The sequence below is a fragment of the Vulpes vulpes genome, chromosome 7 (assembly GCF_048418805.1).
Source record: "Vulpes vulpes isolate BD-2025 chromosome 7, VulVul3, whole genome shotgun sequence".
Lineage (NCBI taxonomy): Eukaryota > Metazoa > Chordata > Mammalia > Carnivora > Canidae > Vulpes > Vulpes vulpes.
The window spans coordinates 98,468,129-98,488,528 of NC_132786.1; the positions used below are offsets into that span (position 1 = coordinate 98,468,129).

The window sequence follows — 20,400 nt, forward strand, 5'->3', positions numbered from 1 at the left end:
TTCAAGAATGCTACTCTGGAAGGTAGGGTTCTGCCTAGGAATGGAGCACTGTTGTAGGGGAGCATCAGTAGCCGGTTCTGAAGGATTATCATTGCTAAACGTGCAGGCTGACTGCCTCTCTTTCTGCTGCATGTTGGCTTTCAAGAATAGTAACAATTCCTTGATTGGTGTTAAGTTTCAGAAACAAAAGAGGAAGAGAAATCTGGACTATTGTGTCCAGTAGTATATTTAGAAATAGAGGTCTGGAAGCCCCAAAGGAAAGCAACACATATCAGAGTCAGAGTGTTGGAGTTCAACCCAACATCCATCTTGGCTGGGCAAACCCAGAGGGGCAGGATCTGAGGTCTTCCTCCAGGACGTTTTGGGGGCCATAACCAGATATGATATGTAGCCAAAGGTAATAAATCAAGGTTAAGTTCCTTCAGGGATGGCTGGAGGGGTATTTAGATTAAATACCATAGAGAGAAAAGATGTGTCTGTTTATCCAGTCTTGCGAATTTTTAAAACTGTCACCCTTAAAGCTAACGTGATCACTTTGAACTTTTTTTCAATTCTTTGGAAACCCAAAGAGTATTAATATAAACTCCGACAGTAAATTTAGACTTACTATTGTGGGAGAATATACACCAACTTTACAAATTTCTTTTTAAATACAGAGCAGTGTGGGCAGCTATATAAATAACTCTAAGCCGGGCGATTATCAATTTAACATTTAGGAATAATGTTGCATTTAAATGAAGAGCCACAGAACAGTTCCTTCATTAAATGTACAGTCTTAAAGATATTGTCAACAAATATTTAAAACCCTACTGTGCACAGAGAGCCAGGCCTGAGCCAACCGTTAATATTCACAATAACCTCTGTGAACATCTCTCTCTTAAGAACAGAGAAAGGAATTGGACTGTCTTCCACAACTGGGCAACTACTAATTCATTTTAATTTTATGAACTGAGTTTCCTTCTTGCATGGAAGGGGGGGAGGGCTCTTATTTGTACAAGAGATTTTTAAAAATCCTCAATCAAACTAATAATTTAATTTCTTAAAAGCCCTACCCAATGGGCAACAAAGATCCCCAGAGCCTGGGTCCCGGCCCCAGCAGGGAGGGATCACCCGCTCATCTTTCAGCCCAGCCAAGCATCTTGGAGGTTTAGGGTCTGTCAGTCCTGGCATTCCTTCGCTCTTATCACTCTCTACCCCTTCAAAAAGGCAATTGATTAGTTTCAGCTTTTCCAAACCGAGATCCGATACGTTTCTCAGGATCAAAAGTCTCTGAGAGGCCAAGACAGAAACGTGGGGGATGGGGAACGTAAAGAAGGAAAGCGCGCGAGGGGGGCGGTGTAGAAATCTGCCAGCCACCCCAACCCTCTGCACCCAAGGCACTTAGGGGATTGGGGGGCTGCTAGGAAGGGGTAAGAGTGTGACTTCTCCTGGAAGAGGCACTTAACGATTTAAGACGTGTCTCCCCTTTCCGGAAGCAAATATTTAAAGGAGAAAATAGATATCTAGAAAAGGAGGTTGATGATTTATGCCTGGATTTTCCTCCAAGCATTTGCCTTCCTTGTATTTACAGGCGTGGCCCCATTTGCAAATCGTACATCTGTTCTCTTCACGTGACATTTCATAAAAGCCCTAACATCTGGGCAAGATAAACTTCCTTCAGGTACCTGCTTAGCTTTTCACTTGTCACACTCGCATCAGCCCCGGTGGGTCCTTCCCGCCCTCCCGCAAGCCTCAGTGGCGGGGTCTGTGGCGCGCTTTGTTCCAGCCCCCGCGCTCTGGCCCCCGGCCTCCTCCGACCCCGCATCGCCCCCCACCCCACGCCAACCTCTGCCAGGGCCAGCTTCTTGGGCACACCCCGTCCTTACGTCTCCGCCTCGGGCTCCACTGTGCAGGTAAACGAGGGCACCATCTTGAACCCAAGGAGAAAAGTCACATTGCCTTTGGTTCAGGCTTCAGACCCAAAACAAAACAAAACAAAACAAAAACTGCCTAATAAGCAATATTCAAACTTGCAAGCTTAGAGCGCACAGCCCCATGTACATCTATATATTCCTCAGTGAACTGAAAAAAAGAGGGCTTGCTGTTGATTCTGATGGTTGTCTTTTCATGGAACGTTCGTTCGCTCTATCTGGTAGATGTCTAAACTGCATGTTTTACAGAAATTTAATTTCACTTGCTCGTCGTCATCTCCAGTCCCCCAAAAAGGCTGCCTTTGGGATGGATGTCTTTGGAAATGTTTTTTTCTTTTCCTAATCTGGAATTTTGTTCACGCGTAAGTACGAAGACACATCCACAAACTGGGTGGTGGTGATGGTGGGGGGTTGGGGGGGAGGATGGAAGGAAAAGAAAACAGTCCACGTAAACAAGAAAGACAGCCGTTGGAGGCCTTCGCTGCAGCAAACCCCAAACGATCTCATTGCAGGGCGCCCACGAAATCCCGGCTATAATTGAGTGTTTTCTTTGAGGTTTTCTGACCATGTGCTTTTTTACCATGGTTACTATGACTCTGATATGAGAAGCTGGATATTCATTATGATCCCGTCCCATCCGTTCCCCCAAGGTTTATCTCCCTGGCCCTTATAAAGAAGGAGAAATGTAAGGGGGGGGGGGACTTTTGTGCCAGTGATTTTAACCTGCCCCACCTTCCAGTGACCTGCCACATGCTCCTTCTTACTTTATAGACATCTGGGAATTCCATACATGCCTTAAACTCCAATTACACACCTTCTTCAAAGGACACGTGCTTTGATTTGCTAAGAACATTAAGTGGGCTCACGTCCTGGGGCCTTGGGACAAAAGCAAATGGCAAATGTATCCCATGCCCTGTTTACTGGGTCTATCGTTTGCTGTTCAGCAAATGAGGATAATTAATAATCCTGTTTGCATTTCCGAGGTCTCGGTTTCGAGGTTTCCTGGGAAGAGAGTGGGATAGCCGGCTTTGAGAAATTATGAGGTAACGGATTTCTCCTTCCACTTTGCCGGTGCACTTTCCTTCCACTTTCGCTGGCCCTGGGGGTGGGGCACGCTTTATGACACACAGGCAGAAAATTCTGGAAAAGTGGCCCCCGGGGATCCCCCGCCCGACCCCCGTTTGTCGCTAATACAGGCCCGTCTCTGGAAATTTGAGGTTGGGCCTTTGCCTGACTCTGTTGCTGCTGCTCCTTCTGCTACCGCTGACACTTGGAACCGCCGCCTCTGCGCAGCGGCCAGACGCGGCCCGGAGCGGTCCACGCAGTCGGAGAAGGGCACGGACACTGTCACTCTCCCCACCGTGTGGCACCGGCCCGCCACCCACGCAGGGGAGTCTGGGCCGGCGCCCCCCTCCCGGGCCCGCCGCAGGTGAGACTCCCGCTCCCCACGGAGTTCTGTTTGGGTTTCCGTGGCGCTTGTTCCCCGCAGGTTTGTTTGTTTTTCTTCAAATTACAGATGCAGGGAAAACCGCCTGACATCATGAGAGCGGGACAAACGCTCACTTTGAAGGATTCCTGGGCAGGACTTCAAGTGAAATCATATGCCTGAGAAGAACTTGATACCGGTCTAGAGAAAATAACCAGTTCTGAGTTTGCCAAACCGTGGAATGTGCAAAATGCTCGACTTTTTTGCAAGAGGCCAAGTGTCCCTTAAAAAGCTCTATTATGAATATGAGCCTGAAGACTGAAGCAGCAGAAAGCTTGTGCCGTTGTTGAGTGTGGGAAAAAAGTACACACAGTATGTGAGTTTCTGCTATTTAACCTCATTTTATTAATCATATGTACCAGTTTAGGGAGGGTACCTGCAACCGTGCATGAATTATCTATCATCTGTGCATGTGCTTAGCAAGTGTGTGCACGAAGAAGGGAAGTGTGTGTATACAGAATGTTCTCATAGGAAAACAAAAATTTACTGCTTATGACTGAAGGCTATCAATCCAACGAAATTAAAAGATTTAATATATATATTATATATATGTGTGTGTATATATATATATATACATATATATATGTATATATATATATGCACAGTGAAGGAAACATTCTTACTCAGTTGTTTAGTATTCACCCAAGGCAATTTTATACAGCATTTTCTTTCCAGTAAATGCATTCCTGGCTAAAGAGTAGAGTCCCCTGTCCAGCCACCACATTAAATTCTCACTTCTGGAGCAGAGGTAATTCATTCTAAGTGTCCATTAAATAAGGATAGGTAGCAAAAAATAAAATGAAAACAGGAAATAATGGTAGAGCGAGAGAAACACAGGTGGCTTTATTTCTATTCTAAAAAAGAATTTGCATTCTCATGTGTATGGGGGAGGAGATTGAAAATATAAAAAGTCTGCAAACTGAAAATTGTATTCTAATAGTTAATATTTTCCCCCAGGAATTATTCTCATTCAAAGTAAAGCTATCTGTTACCTTTCTTTCATTCATTTATTTCCCCTAAATTCTAGGGGAAAATATTACCTTCAGTTTAGCAACATAAATATGGCATTTGCTTTTCTCCAAAGGGTTTTCTCTTATCAGAAAGGTAAAGAGAATAAAACACTAAAATTAAAAAAAAAATTAATTAAAAAGCCAAATGAAAGGCTACCTTTTTTTGAAACTTCTGGGTTTTATATCATCAGAGATAAGATAGAGATTACCTTCTCAGCAATGACGGTCAGCTCCATCCTGATGTACATCAAGAAATCTGAAATATCAAATAGTTATACCAAGCTAGTGAACAAGGAGATTCCTCCATGAACAGTTTAGAAAATGGAGGTGGTAGGATGATACATACACACAGAAGAGAGAATTACCATCTTGATGCTCTCTCTCATCCTTTTAGGGTAGCCTCCTTACATTTCTACCCTTCTCTCTCTCTCTCTCTCTCTCATACACACATTCTACAAATATACCCACACCCTATAAGTACACTCACACATAATCACTTTCCCGGCTCATGTAGTTATTTGGTAAAGGACTACCAAAATCCAAAAATTAATTCCCCAAGCCTTCACTAATCTTTCAGTGTGCGTAAATGCTACAGGCTCCTTATCGTAAAACATGGTCTAAGATATTGAGAATAGTAAATTTACAATATTGTTATGTCAGCATTCTCTGATGCTGTGTGGGAAGGAAACGAAAACCTTCAGGCAATATAATAACCTCAATCTGAGTTGGGCAAACATGATCTGTTTGGATTCGTGTACACTTGTTTGCCATACCTATTGTTTCAATTAGACAGCAAAATTATTTTCCAGTTTGAAAAATTCTCGGGTTACACCTGAATGCAGTCAACTAGATGTAAAAGTTAAGTCCTAAGTGATACAAACTTACTACTTCTAATGTTGTTAGTTATAAAAGCCAGTATTTTCCTGGCTCAGAAATAACCAGAATTAAATAAAAATCAAGCCCCATTTGTTCAACTGTTACTGTTTCACTTAACTTCAGATTTTGTATACCTGTAAGTAACCAGGGAAAAATTGTGTAATTTTGAATAAAATATATTTGCTAAAGAACTGACTGGAAAATGAAAGCTCTAGCACTTAAAATTGTAAGTGCTCCAGTAGTTACTGAAAGTTCAGGTGTTTTGTTTATTGTATTTCTCTCCATAGTTATATGTTCTTTATATATAAAGAAGGAGCATGCTTCTCGAATGGATAACATCAACATGGAAAAATATGCTTAACTTTGGCTTTTCTTTTAGGCAAACATGACATAAATATCATTTTCATTCATGAAAAAAGAGGGAGGCAAATTACTTTGCAAGTGGAATTCTCTCTCCTGCTGAATTTAAACTTCATTCTTTTCTACGCATTCCTACTGATTTGTTAAAGTGTACAGATAGAGATCATTTTAGTAACACTTTGGGCATCCTTTCAGTGCAATGAACGCTATTACTTAAAAGTCCTCACAAACAGTGGAGGGTAGAACAAAAAATACAGTAACGAGAGAAAAATAGTCCTGGCTTCATATTGCTTATTTGCATTTAACTGTTTTACAGCTGCCTCCTCAAAATATAAGCAAGAGAAGTGAATAACAAATTTCCTAAGTTTTTGCTTGTTTGGGGGCCTGATAAGAGATGAAGGAGAGATGCTACAAAGTCCACTGAACACCAAACTGGAATAATAATAATAAAGCTGTCTTTCTAAATAACACGCCTGTGCCTGTCAGTAGCTAGTTTATTTGCGTTTTTCACTGCTTTGTTTATATTAGTGCCCCCTCCCTCCTGGGTGCCTCCAGAGTTAAACAAGCAGGTATTTACCTCCAACTTAATCCTGAGCTTTAAAAAATATAGACCAAACTCTGAGGTTCTTAAAATTTTCAATCATATTTATTTATTGCAGAAAAATAATATACAAAGATATTTACAAAACAATCATAAAAATATGAATGCATTTAGACACCGGATCTATTTGCATTTTACCATGGGTCATCAATAAATAAATAGAATGTTGTTTTTTGTATTTTAAGTTTTTTTTTTTCTCTCTCTCAGAGGAAGACTGTAAAGAGGGTTTAACTGACTGTGATTTTGCAAGTCAGTTAGATCCCCGTATTTTTATTTCTAAAGACGTTCTTAAAATTCCTCTGCTTGGTACCATTTTAAAATGGAGAAAGTCCATAATGATGCCTTTCCTTTCAGTGGCTGATTGGCACGACCTCTTGAGAATGCATGCATGAAAAAATAAAAATAAAAACATTCTTCGTCAAAAAAAAAAAAAAAAAGGAACACAAACAACTGTTCAGACTTCTATCAGAATGTAGAGGTGTGAGGATGGTGCCGCTGCCCGTCTGGGAATCACTGTCCACGGGCCTGTCTCGCTTTCTCTTTTAAAAGTGCGCCCCACGCCCTGTTTCTTTGAATTTGGGTTCTGCTCTTCTAATTTCCAAGAAAATCTTTGGCATATATATTTATTTTTAGTTATCCAGCTCCAGAGTCTCTAGACTGTCCATTTTCTCCTTCTCTGGAAACAATGACATCTGCAAAAACCCAGAAGGGGGGGGGGGGGTTGGAAAGTTGGTTATTGTTTAGGTCTCCGTGGCTGTTTTCTAAGACTAGCGAGCACTGTTCTTATCACCACTACTGAGAAATTGCGCTGAACAACCTGGAAGGATTTCAGCCCAAGGGCAAGAGGAAGTGGGTGGGCGGAAAGAAGGAGGAGGTGGAATTTGGAAGCATTTGTTTTAAGGAGAACGAAAACTTAGAGCCAGAAGAAAGGGAGGCGCTGGCAGCGAGACTTGCCCTTCCCCGCGACCCTGGAGCGTTTCTCAAGTCCTCGCTCCTGTCCCTGCCCCACACGCACACTCACGCACACGCAGCACACCCGTCACGGGGCGCATCCCCCTCGCCCTAGCGGGGACCGACCCGCGTCTCGGGGACGCTCGGGGGAAGAGGTGGCGGTGCCAGGCTGGGTGGGAAGGGTGATGGGGGGGGCGGGGACGACCTGGGTGGGGGTGGGGGGCGCTGCGGAAGGCCACCTGACCCGCGGAGGGGCGCGGGGGCGCGGGGCGCGGGGCGCCGGTCCTTACCTAGGTCTCCGGCCCTGCCGAGGGGGTGGGGAGCTCCGCCTGCTAGTGGGACGCGGACATGGACCAGGCCCCCTCCATCCTCCAGACCGAGAAGGCGTAGCTGAGCCGCTCGTGGGCCACATAGCTGCAGCTTGCCATCTTGGAGTCCAGCTCGTCGCTCTGGAGGACCTGGTAGAGGAAGTCGATGTACCTGGCCGCCAGCTTGAGGGTCTGGATCTTGCTCAGCTTGTCCGAGGGCAGCGTGGGGATGATCTTCCGCAGCGCGGCGAACGCCTCGTTGAGCGACTGCGTGCGCTGGCGCTCCCGCACGTTGGCCATGACCCGCTGCGTCTGCAGCTCCTCGTACGACTGCGGGCTCCCGCCGCCGCTGCTGCTGCCGCCGCCGCCGCCGCCCCCCGCGCCGCCGCCGCCGCCGCCGCCGCCGCCGCCCGCAGACTTCTTGCCGCGCTTGCCCTGGGCCGGGCTGCCCGGCTCGTCGCCGCCTCCGACGCCCCCGCCCGCGGCCCCGCCGGGCCCCGCGCCGCCGCCCGCGCTGCGCCGGCTGCTGCGCCGCTTGCGCCCCCCGCGCTTGCCGCTCGGCGGCTGCTGCCGGTCCGGCTCCTCCTCGCTGTTGCTCAGGCTGTCGTCGGCCGGCGAGACTGGCGAGCTGGACACGTCCTGCATCATCTCTCAGGTGGCAGCGCGCGGCCTCGCGGGCCCGGGAGAGGGAGGGCAGCGGGGAGCCTCAGCCCGCCAGCTTCCCCCGCGCGGCGCCGGCCCGGGCGGTGCGGCCGCCGAGCGAGGAGCGGGCGGAGGCCGCGGGGAGGCGGGGAGGGAGGCGGGAGGCGGGAGGCGGGAGGCGGGAGGCGGGAGGCGGGAGGCGGGGGGAGGCGGAGGGGGAGGGGACGGGGTGGATGGCCCCGAGGTCCAAAAAGAAGGCGCCCAACGGCCGCACGCACGCCCGGCCCGGCCCCTCGGAGTGGCCGCCGGTGCCCGCGAGCCCGCGAGGTGTCTGGGAGTCGGACGAAAGCTGCAGCCTTGCAGGCTCTTATAGCTCCGCGCGGGCGGAAAGTCCGGGGGCAGCGGTGTCATTGGCCTGACGTGGGGAGGAGGGACTTTTCGAAGTTTTATAGGAAAGTTTCCGCTTTCCAGCCCCCCCCCTCCCCCTCCCCCTCCACCCCCTTCCTCGTCCCCACCCCCGCCCCCCTTTCCGCGGGGTCTAACAATTCCTTCTCCCAAACCATTCAAAGACGACCGGGCTGCGGCGGCCGGCCCCTCCGCCCGCCTCCCCGCCGCCCTCCCCTTCCCGCCCCGCCGCCCTGCGCCCTGCGCCCGCCGCCCTGCGCCCTGCGCCCTCCGCCCTGCGCCCTCCGCGGGCCGGCGCGGGGCGATTTCCTTCCGCGCCCGAGCGCAGCCCCGGGAGGCGGCCGGAGGGGACCTTGCGGCCGCGGTGTCAGTCCCTCCCGCAGTGGATGTGACAGCAGCGGCAGCTCCGGCTCCGGCTTCTTCGCAGTGGGTGATGCTCCACCTCGCCCCCGTACCCTCTAGGATGGCCGGGGCGGGGGCAGGGGCAGGAACGCTGGCAGCCGCGGAGCTCTCCTCCCAGTAGCCAGGTAGACGGAGGGGCCCCCCACCCCCACCTCCCCACACCCCCACCCCCACACCCCCCACACCCCGAGTTGCAAAGCCCAAACCACCGCGGCTGGCCCCGAGGTCGTGGGCGGTTTCTGAAGACGTGGCCGCGACTGCGGGGACTGCGGCGCTGTGCCCCGGCCTGCTCTCACCCCTCCCGCAGAAGCATCTGGGCCTTCCCTTATCCCGCCACAGTGCCCCGAGCCTGAAGCTGCTTTTACCACCCCGAAGACTGCACCTCCGACGGGGTAGAAAGAGGAAGTTCGTTCTTCTCTCGGAAGTCAGTCCTGCCCTTGGAGAAAGCAGCGGGCCAGAGAGGGACGGTGCAGGGTCTTCGCTGCGGCCCGCGTCTCCGGAGCGGCCGCCCGAGGTGGAGGACCCCGTGGCCCTGTCATCCCTACCGTACGCCCACATAAAGCCCCACATCGTGACCCCTAAAGGGAGGCTCGTAAGAGAGCGAGATGGGGTTCAAGCCCCCCCCCCCCCCAACCCGCGCAGCTGCGGTTGTGAGAGGCACCTTCTCCGCCCTCCATTCCTAGGAGGTGGAGAGGCCAGTTACGCTTCGGGTGACCCAAGCGCGCTCCGGTTCCTGGGTGCTTTTATTATTTTAAGCAATTCTATCAACACGTTAACGACAACCAGCCCCCTTCCCCCTCCCCCGAGACGGGGTTGATGCAGATTCTGGCAAATAGGAGGCAACAAAAGTCGGTGGGCTGGCAGGGAAGCCGCGTGGTTGAGAAACCCATCTTCCCAATGCCATGCTTGTCTCTCTCGCTCTGTCTCTCTTGGAACGAGCTGGGGTAGAATCACCATTTCTTGTTCATCTGTTAAGTTGCAAAGCAAACGAGAGGTCAGGAACCGTATTCGGTTTTCAGGGGTGGGGGGTAGGTCTGGGGGTGTGGAGGTTGCGTGCCCTTGTGCAGGCCGAGGTCGGCGCACGCTGTCCCCAGACTGGAGTGTCAGACGGGAATTAACTCAGCGAAGGGCCCCATTCTGGGCCTGACCGAGGGTCGAGGCTGTGGGTGTCGGGAGGGGAGGAGGAAGGGCCACCCCCCACCCCCCCGCCACCCCCCGGGACTAGAGGGCAGGCCAGGTGGCTGTGCCCCGCTGAGGCTCACAGTTTCAGTCCGGAAACCCCCGGGGGTCTGGAGTGCCTGGAACTGGCTGAAGGGCTCAGACTTCTGGGGGAAGTGAGGGCAAGATGCCTCCCTCCCTCCCCCCCGGGGGGGGGGGGCAACAAGGCTGTGCCTTCATGGGAGGGGCGACTTGCAGGATTTGGCTATCACCATTTTCACAAATATTCAGAAACAATGACCACAGCATGCCAACTGGCCTGCCTCGGGAGTCGCTGCGGTATTTTAAAATGAGATCCTGTCTGAAAATTAAGGATACCTTCACCTAACAGTCTGTAGGCAGGTATCCGTAAAACAAAGCGCACTGTGATAACTCACCCTTTTGTTTACATCTTCTGCCTTTAGGATTTTATCTCACGGAAGCAGAGAATTCAGCCACACTCTACCAAGTGTTCTAAGTTGCCGATTATTCCACGATTTTTATTTGAAGGTGGCTGCGGAAATCTTGAAATTTTTCCACCTTTACCACGCTTTCTCTCCCTCTCTCTCTTTAAAGATCAATCTCATTTCTTAATTTTGTTTTTCTTTTCCCTTTAGTTGAATTCTTAAAACTAAGGAGATCGAATAATTGGGCTTTTTCCTTTGTGGCTACGGGTAAAGCAAGACAGGAAAGTGTGGGCAAAGTGTAAAGGGAAACCTTACCTGACCAAGGGGAGTTGGGATTGGGGAATGAAAAGAAGGGCAGAGAAGCTGGAGGAGAAACCAAGTCCGCAGCAGCGCAGCAGCCAGGGATCATTAGCCAGCCGGACTTGCACAGTCATCAATCTCCAAGACTGGTTCTTAAACAAGTGAACCCAACCCTATTCTGGGCACTAAAACATAAACATAAAGGGGATGAGGAGCGCCTGGCCACTGGGTACCAGGGATCCCCAGGGCTGAGGCTCTGCTCTGGATGCCGGAATACTTACGAGGGGGTTTAAAATGAATGACCTAACCAGAACCATCACAGCATGGAATCTTCCTGACGGAGTCACAATGAATGACTTTAGTCCCGAGAAGAAATTTCTCTTGAACTCTTCCAAAAGAGTGGAGGGTGAGAATGAGAGGGATTTTGAGTGCCTAGCCTGTTACTTTTTGAGCAGAAGGCTGTGGCTTGCCCAATGAATTACCTCTCAAAATGTTTGGGGCTTGATACTCCCTCCTTTGCAAGCCGTAAATATTTCATGGCCGGATTGTCCCTCTCTGTTCATCAATAGCTATATCCTACCTAACATTTTGTCTAACAATTTTCTTGTCCACACTTGCTGGGAAAGCAGACTTAGTTTGGAAATCCTAATTTCAGGCTCTTAAAAACGGTTTTAGAAATTTCCCTTTGGGGCTGAACTCAGCCTGACTTAAAGGACGGTAGTGGAGAACTACCTTCTTTGGGAATACTGGATTGATTGGAATTAAATCATTTTGTCTACTTCTAAAATAAATTCCCTGAAAAAAAATTAACTGAAAACAAAAAAGTTTTTCTTTTGCACTCGGATAATTCAAAACGAGCTTTGTTTTCAAAACTGCAAACTTGGCATGTTCGCAGCCCTTCCTGAGGAATGTGTGCTGTGTTAAAAATTGAAAAAAAAATACTGTTAGAAGAAACAAAGTTGGGAATCTCATACTGAGCATATGCAGTAAGTTATGCATGTATCTGTATCCTTCCAGTTTGAATATATATATGCACTGATATTCTCTTAGCAACAATCCTTTATAAGTACATTCAGAGAAGGAAAAGAAACCTGCATATACTCTAGAATTGTTAGCAAGAGAGTAAATTTTGGAGTTGGGTTTGTACAAAAAGGTGAGTATTTGAATCTGTGCCTACTCTTTCTTCTCAGTCTTTGGATGACCTCCCACCTGTAGGTTGGCTTAGAGTTTTGTGAAATAATTTCTCTGAATTGCATGAATGAAGCACAGGAGCATTCCCACAGAAGAGGGCGCAAATTGGAAAAGGCTGCAGTTGAATAAGATTATACATCTTAGATTTCATCTTGTTTTGAACACTCCACAGGGATTGCCTAGTTTGATATTCAAGTAAGAGAATTTTATCAAAGTGGAATATAAAGTTTGTGTCAGCACAAGTGACTTTGATAACTCTGTGTAAAAGCGATTTCTTGCTCAGCGACACAGGCAGCCTTAATGATGTTTGAACACCTTGCCCTAAAGAAGAGGTCATTCTTTTTCTCTTTTAATGATAGTTGAATTCATGAATTTAATTGATTCTGTATTTCTCTTTCTGAACTTCTTTAAGGAACAAAAATAGAAATTGTGAAACTATCAATCCAGAAATAAAATGAAAAAGAATAAAGCTTAAGAAATTGAGTTGCCAGGAGTACCTCGAATGAGCAAATCAAAATTTCAAATAAATTCATCTTTAAACTATCTGACATTCTGCCTTCAAAATGAGGATGAGGTAAAGAAACATGCTGAACTTGGATGTAGAGAAGAATCCAAGTGTGCAAAGAATGGAGCGTTGAAGAACCTCCCCCCCCACACACACACCTCTATTGGCTTATTGGGTATGCAGGCTAGAGTGGCCACGTCCCATCTTTGCTTCCAGTTAACCTTGGTGAAATATGCTCTCAACTATTTCGGGGGGCTGCTGGAGTAAGTGAGGAAATAATGGAAGAAATATATAGTTATTCATAAGGGGCCTTTATTATGACCACAGGCTTCCTACTTCACAAGCATGTTTATCTTTTCTTTTTCATCATTGAGCAATTTAAATCTTAATCTAATGGTTTATATTTTGTGTTTTCCCAGATAAAGTTGCTTTTCTGATTACTCATAACTTTCATGTCTCTCCGCTTCAAGGGATTTCCTTTTTTCACAAATGGCTTTTCCTGAAGCCTTAAATCCTATTTCCATTGTTTTGATTGATTCTTCCTGCCCAAAACATGTTGTTTTTGCCAGTGACCACAAGAGGACACAATTTCCTAGAGAACTTAGCTTTAAAAGAACCTCACAGAAGGAGAAAACTAACAGAATAGCAAAAATACTGTACAATCTGTGACTGTCATTTTCCATATGCCTATTTGATTTGTGCCACCTTTATTAATTAAAAAATATGCATGAGTTGGCATTCAAACCTTAGGTTTTTTGGAAGATGTTTTCTTTTTGTTGTAGAATATAAAAGAAAAATTTTTATGAAAATATACTGAAAAACTACCATTTTAAGGGAAAATATTTATTTTACATTAGCAGAATTTTGTACAAAACTCTGAGTGACCTAGAATTTTGCTTTTTCAATTTTAGAGCCATGTTTGGCAATGAAAAACAGGGTTTTTTTTTTTTTTTTGTTTTTAAATATGTGACTATTCCAAAATATCTTTGAAAGTTTGAATTTTTAGTTTCAGCATTTGGGATGTCTTTACCTGAAAAAAAATGTATGGAAATTATGTTTTATGGTTTGCCAATTATATTTTAATGCATATCATAGGTTAAGAACTAAATCATTTTTCAAAAATATCGAAAAATAGGACATTTTTAAGATACTCCCAACCCTTGCCCCATATTATTATGCACACTCTTTAATTTGAGATCACCTTCCTCTTTCTTATTACTTTTTTCTTCTCAAAAAAGGTTTCAGACCATATGATTACTTTGTCAATTAAAATACACTAAAATGAATTACGTCTTGATACTTTTCTAAAAGAATATTATAGTTCTGGGTGAGTGCCAGTGACAACCAGGCTGGGGAATCCCTGCTTTATTTGGAACTCAATGTTTTTGCTTTGCATTTGTGTCTTCTTGCAGATGCATTCCTAATCACATCCTCTGAGACCCTGCTGGAGGACCTGCACAGTGGACCAAAAGAGCTGGAAAGAAGAGAAAAAGACAAGGAAAGAACAGAGTGAAAATAAGGAGGAGATCAAAAGAGAAAAAAAAGAATGTGAAGAGAGTGAATGAAAGAGGGAGCTAGAACAAATGACCAAGACTTATAAGAAAAAGACTGAGGCTTACTATGTAGGGATCAGTGATCAGAGAAAAGGCTTAAATCACAAGAGACAGGAAGAAGTGCACTTAGCGGGAAGCAGAAAAGCACCAAGATTATTTGCCCCAGTTTCTGCTCAAAGAGACTGTTGTAAGTAGCTACCTGTCCCTTGGTGTAGGCATTTAATTTTCAAATTTCCTGTCACTCTCACTGAAGTCATAACAAGAAGTAAGGAACTAGGTGGAGGGCCATGAAACTTTTAATTGAGGTTAATGTTCATCTAATAGATGTGGTCTCTCCAGAATTAGAGTAAAGGTGATCCATGTTGTCATCCCTGCCTCTCATGGTAGTGGACGGGAAGACTTCTGGAGGGGACACTGATACCATTACTCTGAGAAAAATGCTTTTGATCTTGGTAGGATTTTAGAAATCCTAGCTCATTTCTTGTTTTCTATTTGATCTCTGCAGTGGAGATCAAGCTTGGTGTTTTTCCCTGTGGCTAGCCAAGGTCAGTACCTTTGCCTTCCCCACCTGAGATACCTCAGTGAAGACTTAGCTATAAGTGATGCATTTTATTCTCACTTACCCCCATTCAACACCTTGAGAGATTGTAAGGTTCTGGTTCTGCCTAATGGTGCATTCAGAAGACCTGAATTCTGGGTTCAACTGGCACTAATTACAGCACGTTTATTTATTCTTTGATAAAAATGCATCCGTCTCTAATTATATTAGGTACTTGGAGTAAGAAGATTTAGTCCCTGACATCAAAGATGTCACTTTAATGAGAACTAAAACATGAAAACAATTTTGTAACACGGAGAGCTAACTGCTATGATAGATGTTTTCAAAGAATGTCAAGGAAGGACACTAAGGTGACAAGATGACTTTGTGCATTGGGAAATTACCTCACTGCCATGGTAATCTCCAGATATACTTCTAGGAAGCCTGTTCCAGAGAGAGAAACACACAGAAAGGCTCACCAACCAGATTAAGATGCACATGTCACATGGTTTATTAAGTCAATTTAAAATATACATGGGCACCTGGGTGGCTTGAGTATCTGTCTTTGGCTCAGGTCATGATCCCAGGGGCCTGGGATTGAGTCCCTCATCAAGCTCCATGCAGGGAGCCTGCTTATCCCCCTGCTTATGTTTCTTTCTTTGTCTCTTATGAATAATTAAATAAAATCTTAAAAAAAGTAAAATATACAGCAAGAAAAGGAAATAGAGTAGGTTAATATACTAGAATAGGTTGCAAACAGGCAGGCAGGGCCATGCTACCCAAATCCTGGAGTACATGAGTTCACATCATTCTCTTTTCCTCTCTGTCCTTCCATCAGCTTTCCTTGCTGATGGTATGGTTAAGAGGTCCAAAGTAAGGGTGAGCAATGTTGGAGGATGCTTGAAGGTAAAATAACCTTGCTCTATTACAGAAGGCAAATACTTTTGTCTTGGGACTTGACACAGCCTCTGAGCAGTTACAGATTTTATCTTTCTATCTGGGCCAGAGAACAAATGGGCCAGGTAGGATGTTACCAAAAGGGAGCCTAAGACCTCATGATTATGGGATTCCCTGAGAGCCTCATGACTATTTGATGCTTACATAGTCTTTCTGTTCCTTCCTATTCACTTTAGTGATATCTAAGATATCTTAGAGGTTACTTCTTTCCATATTTACTATCATCTCTCATCATCATTCTCTTTTCTCTCTTTTTCTAAAGATTTTATTTATTTATTCATGAGAGACACACACAGAGATTGGCAGAGACATAGGTAGAGGGAGAAGCAGCCTCTATGCAGGGAGCCCGATGTGGCACTTGGTCCTGGGACTCTGGGATCTCACCCTGAGCCACCCAGGTGTCCCAGTGCCATCTCTTTTCTTTGTCTTATTTCTATACTGTGTCATCTGTTCTCTTCAGCAGAATTGGATAGCCATAAATATTACAGGAAGCATACATTGCAGTGTTCCTGAATTACCCTTTATCTCTGCTTTACTCTAGAAGGACCATGGAGTGAACCAGATGAGAAGTAGAAAAGGTAGAGGGAAGGAAAGACACTGGGAACAGCATGGGCAGAGGCAGGGGCACAGGAGCCTGCATGCTGTGCTCAGGGGCTGGTAAGAAGTCTTGTATGGCAGGAGATGGAAGGAGTGTGAGAACGGCTGGAAAGGACACAAAGTTTAGATCACTAACTTCCTGTACCATGCTAATTTTATTCTAAATGCAATTGGGGAAACTGAAGACTCTTAAGCAAGGAAAGGACATGTTTAGATTTATATTTGAGAAATACAGCCTATGGGGGCATCTGGGTGGCTCAGTGGTTGAGTGTCTGCCTTTGGCTCAGGTCATGCTCCCAGGGTCCTGGGATTGAGTCCAGCATCGGGTTCCCTGCAGGGAGCCTGCTTCCCCCTCTGCCTATGTCTCTGCCTCTCTCTGTGTGTCTCATGAATAAATAAATGAAATATTAAAAATAATACAGCCTATGGATAGACAGTGCTGGGGATGGATGGATTAGACAGCTATGTGATTATATTTAGGAAATTCTTGGCTCAACCCACAATATACATTATGTAAGTACAGCAGTTTACTTATGAGAACTTACACCATTGCAATAGCTATGGGGCACGTGGACAGGATAATACAAAGCTGAGAGAAAAGGACTGGATGGATTCAGATCTGGAGGTATCACTCTCCTCATCTGTCAAATGAAGTAATTGAATAGGTAATATGAAAAATGTGTAAAATTCAAAAATGTGTAAACTTAAAGGATTTTAGAAATTATCTAGTCTGATAGTTTTATAGATGAAAAAGTTTTCTCTGGGACTGCTTTGAACTCCACAATTTGACAATATTTGGAATCTAAAAGCATTTTCCAAAGTGATGAGAATGAGTGTCCTTCTAGTTCTGAAAACTGCTTGTGGCCAACTGTGGGCTTAAACTTTTGTGCCAAATATAAGTAAAAACAGGCAGTGAAGTGGTTTGAAAGAGAGCAGGAGGGGCTTCCTCCAAAACCACTTGATACTTCCCATAGTCATGCTTTAAACCTGTTACAAGTAACTCATTATGTTGGGGCCTGGCATTGTCCTCTTCAGGTTCCTCTTTTAGATGGCAGATTTCCCAAGGTGAGGTAACACATTAGCTTACTAACACCTTTGAGTGAATTCCACTGTATGGCAGTTTTCTCAAGAAGGGAGGGGCCCAAGGTAGCCAAGGACACAGGGACACATTGGAGAGCTGAGATCGGAAGTTAAGGAAAGTTATGAAGAAAGGAATGGTTGTGGTATTAAGGCCTTTGCAGTTTTTCCAAGGCCTGTCCAAGCCTTCCATGCCTGCTCTTCCATGTGACTGTTGCTGTCAAGGTGTCTTTTCGATTCAGTTCTAGATAGAGTACAATGAGATAGTGAGGAAACAAGAACCCACTGGCCGTCTCATCATTTTGATGTCTGCCAGGATCTTAGAACCTAGAAAAGTGTTTATCAAATAATGCATACTCTTCTGTTTCACCATCAGATGCCTGTTAAGAGCAAATATGAATCATAGTCTCTTTGCTTTAATTATAATGGACCTATTTAAATGTAGTTATATTCAAGAGTAGAACTATTTCCAGGGAATATGAAGTGTATATAATGACTGAGGAAAACAAAAATAGCCACAAGTAGTCATAAGCAACTTTAATGGCAATTTTAATTTCAAAACCAAGTGTTTAGGCTGAGGATAAATAATTGTTAAAAATATTCTGACAAGAAAAACAAAGATGTGAAATTTGAAGCATATCAGTGGACTCAGCATAACTGAAGAACAGATACTACAAATGAATTATATTTAATTTATTTTTTAACTGGGCCATTCTCCAAAATAGACTATAGTCTAATATAATTATCAGGAAAAATCAGCTTTAGTTCTAGGTTCATGTAACATTCATTCACTATTGTGTTCATTATTTTGATTCTTACATGAAAAATTGGGCACCCAGATATTTTCTAGAGATTCATTAAAACATTTTACAGTACTTGTTTAATACATATTTTAAATGGGAGAGAGAATTTCACAGCAAATTTTGGTAAGACAAAGTGATTGTTGGATTTTACTTGTGAATACAACAGCAATAGAAGCTACAAACACAGGGTGCTTTAGCTTTTGTCATTTCCCTGAGTTAATAGGTATGGCAGAGGATCTATTGGAGAATAGAATAGAATGAAAGCAGATTAAAAATAAGAATCTAGGTCATTTCCCTAGATTAAATTAGATGGTCATTTTAGTTTATTATAAAATTCCTAAAACATTGCAATTGCAGAACTGGAGAAACTGCTTATAAAGAAAACACTTGAGTAAAATCATAGAGCTAGAACTATAAGACATTTTAGAAGTCCAGAGAACTTCTCCCTTTTCTGGCAAGACAGAATGGTCATAGAAAACAGTGCAGTAGATGACAGACCAGATTCTGGAGCCAGTCAGCCTAGGTTCAAATATGACTCAACTTATCACTACCCATGTAATCTTAGATAGGTTACTTACTCCTCCATGCTTCCTGTGAAGGAGAGAGGATAATGTACATCATCAGTTGTTGTCATGATGAAATAGAGTCATAAGTAGTTAAAACGGTGCCTGGCACTTGATATGTGTTTGATATCATTTTATTTATTTAATTTAAAAATTTTAAAAGTTTAAAATATTTATTTATTTGAGAGAGAAATAGTGAGAGAGAGCACAAGCAGCGGGGAGAGGAGGAAGCAGGTTCGGCGGTGAGCCAAGAGCTGTCTTGGCACTCCATCCCAGGACCCTGGCAGGCTGGGATCATGACCTGAGCCAAAGGCAGATGTTTAACTGACTGAGCCACCCAGGTGCCCTGATATCATTATTTTAAATGAGTACTAAGTTAGGTGGTACCTTGTAGACTTGAGATGCAGCATTTACATTCAGTTCTAAGTGCAAAAGGAAGGGTTTACAGGTAAATGAGGAAATTAATCCATGATTCAATTTGTTTGAAAAGCAGCTGTTCCTATGTTCCTGTCTCACTCCCTGAGGTCTCAAAGTTCAAAATGGAGACACTAATTGGAGGAAGTTCAATAATTTATCCATGTCCTGGCTACCAAGAAATGGTAACAGAAGCCATATGATTTCCATTTTCCATAGTAGGTGGTGTTTTGTCTGAGCTGAAGATTCTTATTCAACTATCCGCTTCATACCACACTTTGGGTTTCTCACAGACATCTTGAACTTATTGTTACTCTAATGTAATTTGTTCCTCCCACAAGCTCAGTAGATTATTTATCTAATTGCTTAGACTAAAAACCTGAGAGCCATCATTAATCCATCTCTTGACTCCAGTCCACCCTTTCCTCCATCCAAGCGATTGCAAGGAGTACAGTCTCCCTATCAAGATGGACGGATTGGGTATTCACGCTATAGTAGGAAATTAGTTTGGGTGCAGTGTATTCAGAACTCCAAGAGAGATGGCATTTCCAGAGTTCATACCATTGAGACTCCCTGTAGCACAAGTTAGTGTTAAGTGGCTCACATTGGAATCTGTTTCATTTGTTAGTATTTTCTTCCTGAGAAGCTTAATTGCTATGAGAAACCAGACTCTTGGGGCACCTGAGTGGCTCAGTGGTTGATTGTCTGCCTTTGGCTCAGGTTGTGATACTGGGGTCCTGGAATCAAGTCCCATATCAGGCTCCTACAGGGAGCCTGCTTCTCCCACTGCCTATGTCTCTGCCTCTTTCTCTGTGTTTTTTCATGAATAAATAAATAAATAAAATCTTAAAAAAGAAGAAGAAGAAGAAGAAGAAGAAGAAGAAGAAGAAGAAGAAGAAGAAGAGGAAGAAGAAAGAAGAAGGAGGGGGGAGGAGGAGAAGAAGAAGAAGAAGAAGGAGAAGAAGAAGAAGAAAGAAAGAAGAAAAGGAGGAAGAGGAAGAAGGAGAAGGAGAAGAAAAGAAAGAAGAAGAAAAGAAAGAAGGATGAGGAGGAGGAAGAAGAAGGAGAAGAAGAAGAAAAGAAAGAAGGAGAAGGAGATGGAGGAAGAGAGGAGAAGGAGGGGGAGGAGGAGGAGGAGGAGGAGGAGGAGGAGGAGGAGGAGGAAGAAACCAGACTCTTCCCATATTCCTTATGGGCTCCATAGTGTGCAAAATGGGAATCCCATTAATTCTTGTTTTTCAATTATTACTCTCTTTAGGAATGTACAAAAATATGCAGGTCCTATCACAGGTTAAATATTTCTCAATTTACCTCAGTGTTATCTTAAACTTACATTTTAGCCAGTAT

General features: G+C 44.8%; 1 protein-coding gene and 2 long non-coding RNA genes across 3 annotated transcripts; 2 read left to right on the top strand and 1 right to left on the bottom strand.

Moving 5' to 3' along the window:
• The first annotated feature begins 1,570 nt into the window (after positions 1-1,570).
• Positions 1,571-6,112, top strand: LOC112915736 (uncharacterized). The gene is made up of 4 exons (XR_003234153.2): positions 1,571-2,953; positions 3,107-3,339; positions 3,427-3,712; positions 5,959-6,112. It is a non-coding gene; the product is annotated as an uncharacterized lncRNA (long non-coding RNA).
• A 149-nt stretch (positions 6,113-6,261) lies between these two features.
• Positions 6,262-8,605, bottom strand: TWIST1 (twist family bHLH transcription factor 1). Its single transcript, XM_025993173.2, has 2 exons — positions 7,485-8,605; positions 6,262-6,935 (listed from the first exon to the last, which is right to left on the bottom strand). Exon 1 carries the CDS (start codon positions 8,148-8,150, stop codon positions 7,527-7,529), a length of 624 nt encoding a protein of 207 aa, XP_025848958.2. The 5' UTR covers positions 8,151-8,605; the 3' UTR covers positions 6,262-6,935; positions 7,485-7,526.
• A 245-nt stretch (positions 8,606-8,850) lies between these two features.
• Positions 8,851-20,145, top strand: LOC140599726 (uncharacterized). Its single transcript, XR_012002708.1, has 3 exons — positions 8,851-9,076; positions 12,459-12,620; positions 13,964-20,145. It is a non-coding gene; the product is annotated as an uncharacterized lncRNA (long non-coding RNA).
• Positions 20,146-20,400: the final 255 nt, after the last annotated feature.

What these genes read in the sequence shown, in the direction of transcription:
- TWIST1 (XM_025993173.2), bottom strand. Translation starts at nt 8,150, where the DNA reads ATGATGCAGGACGTGTCCAGCTCGCCAGTCTCGCCGGCCGACGACAGC.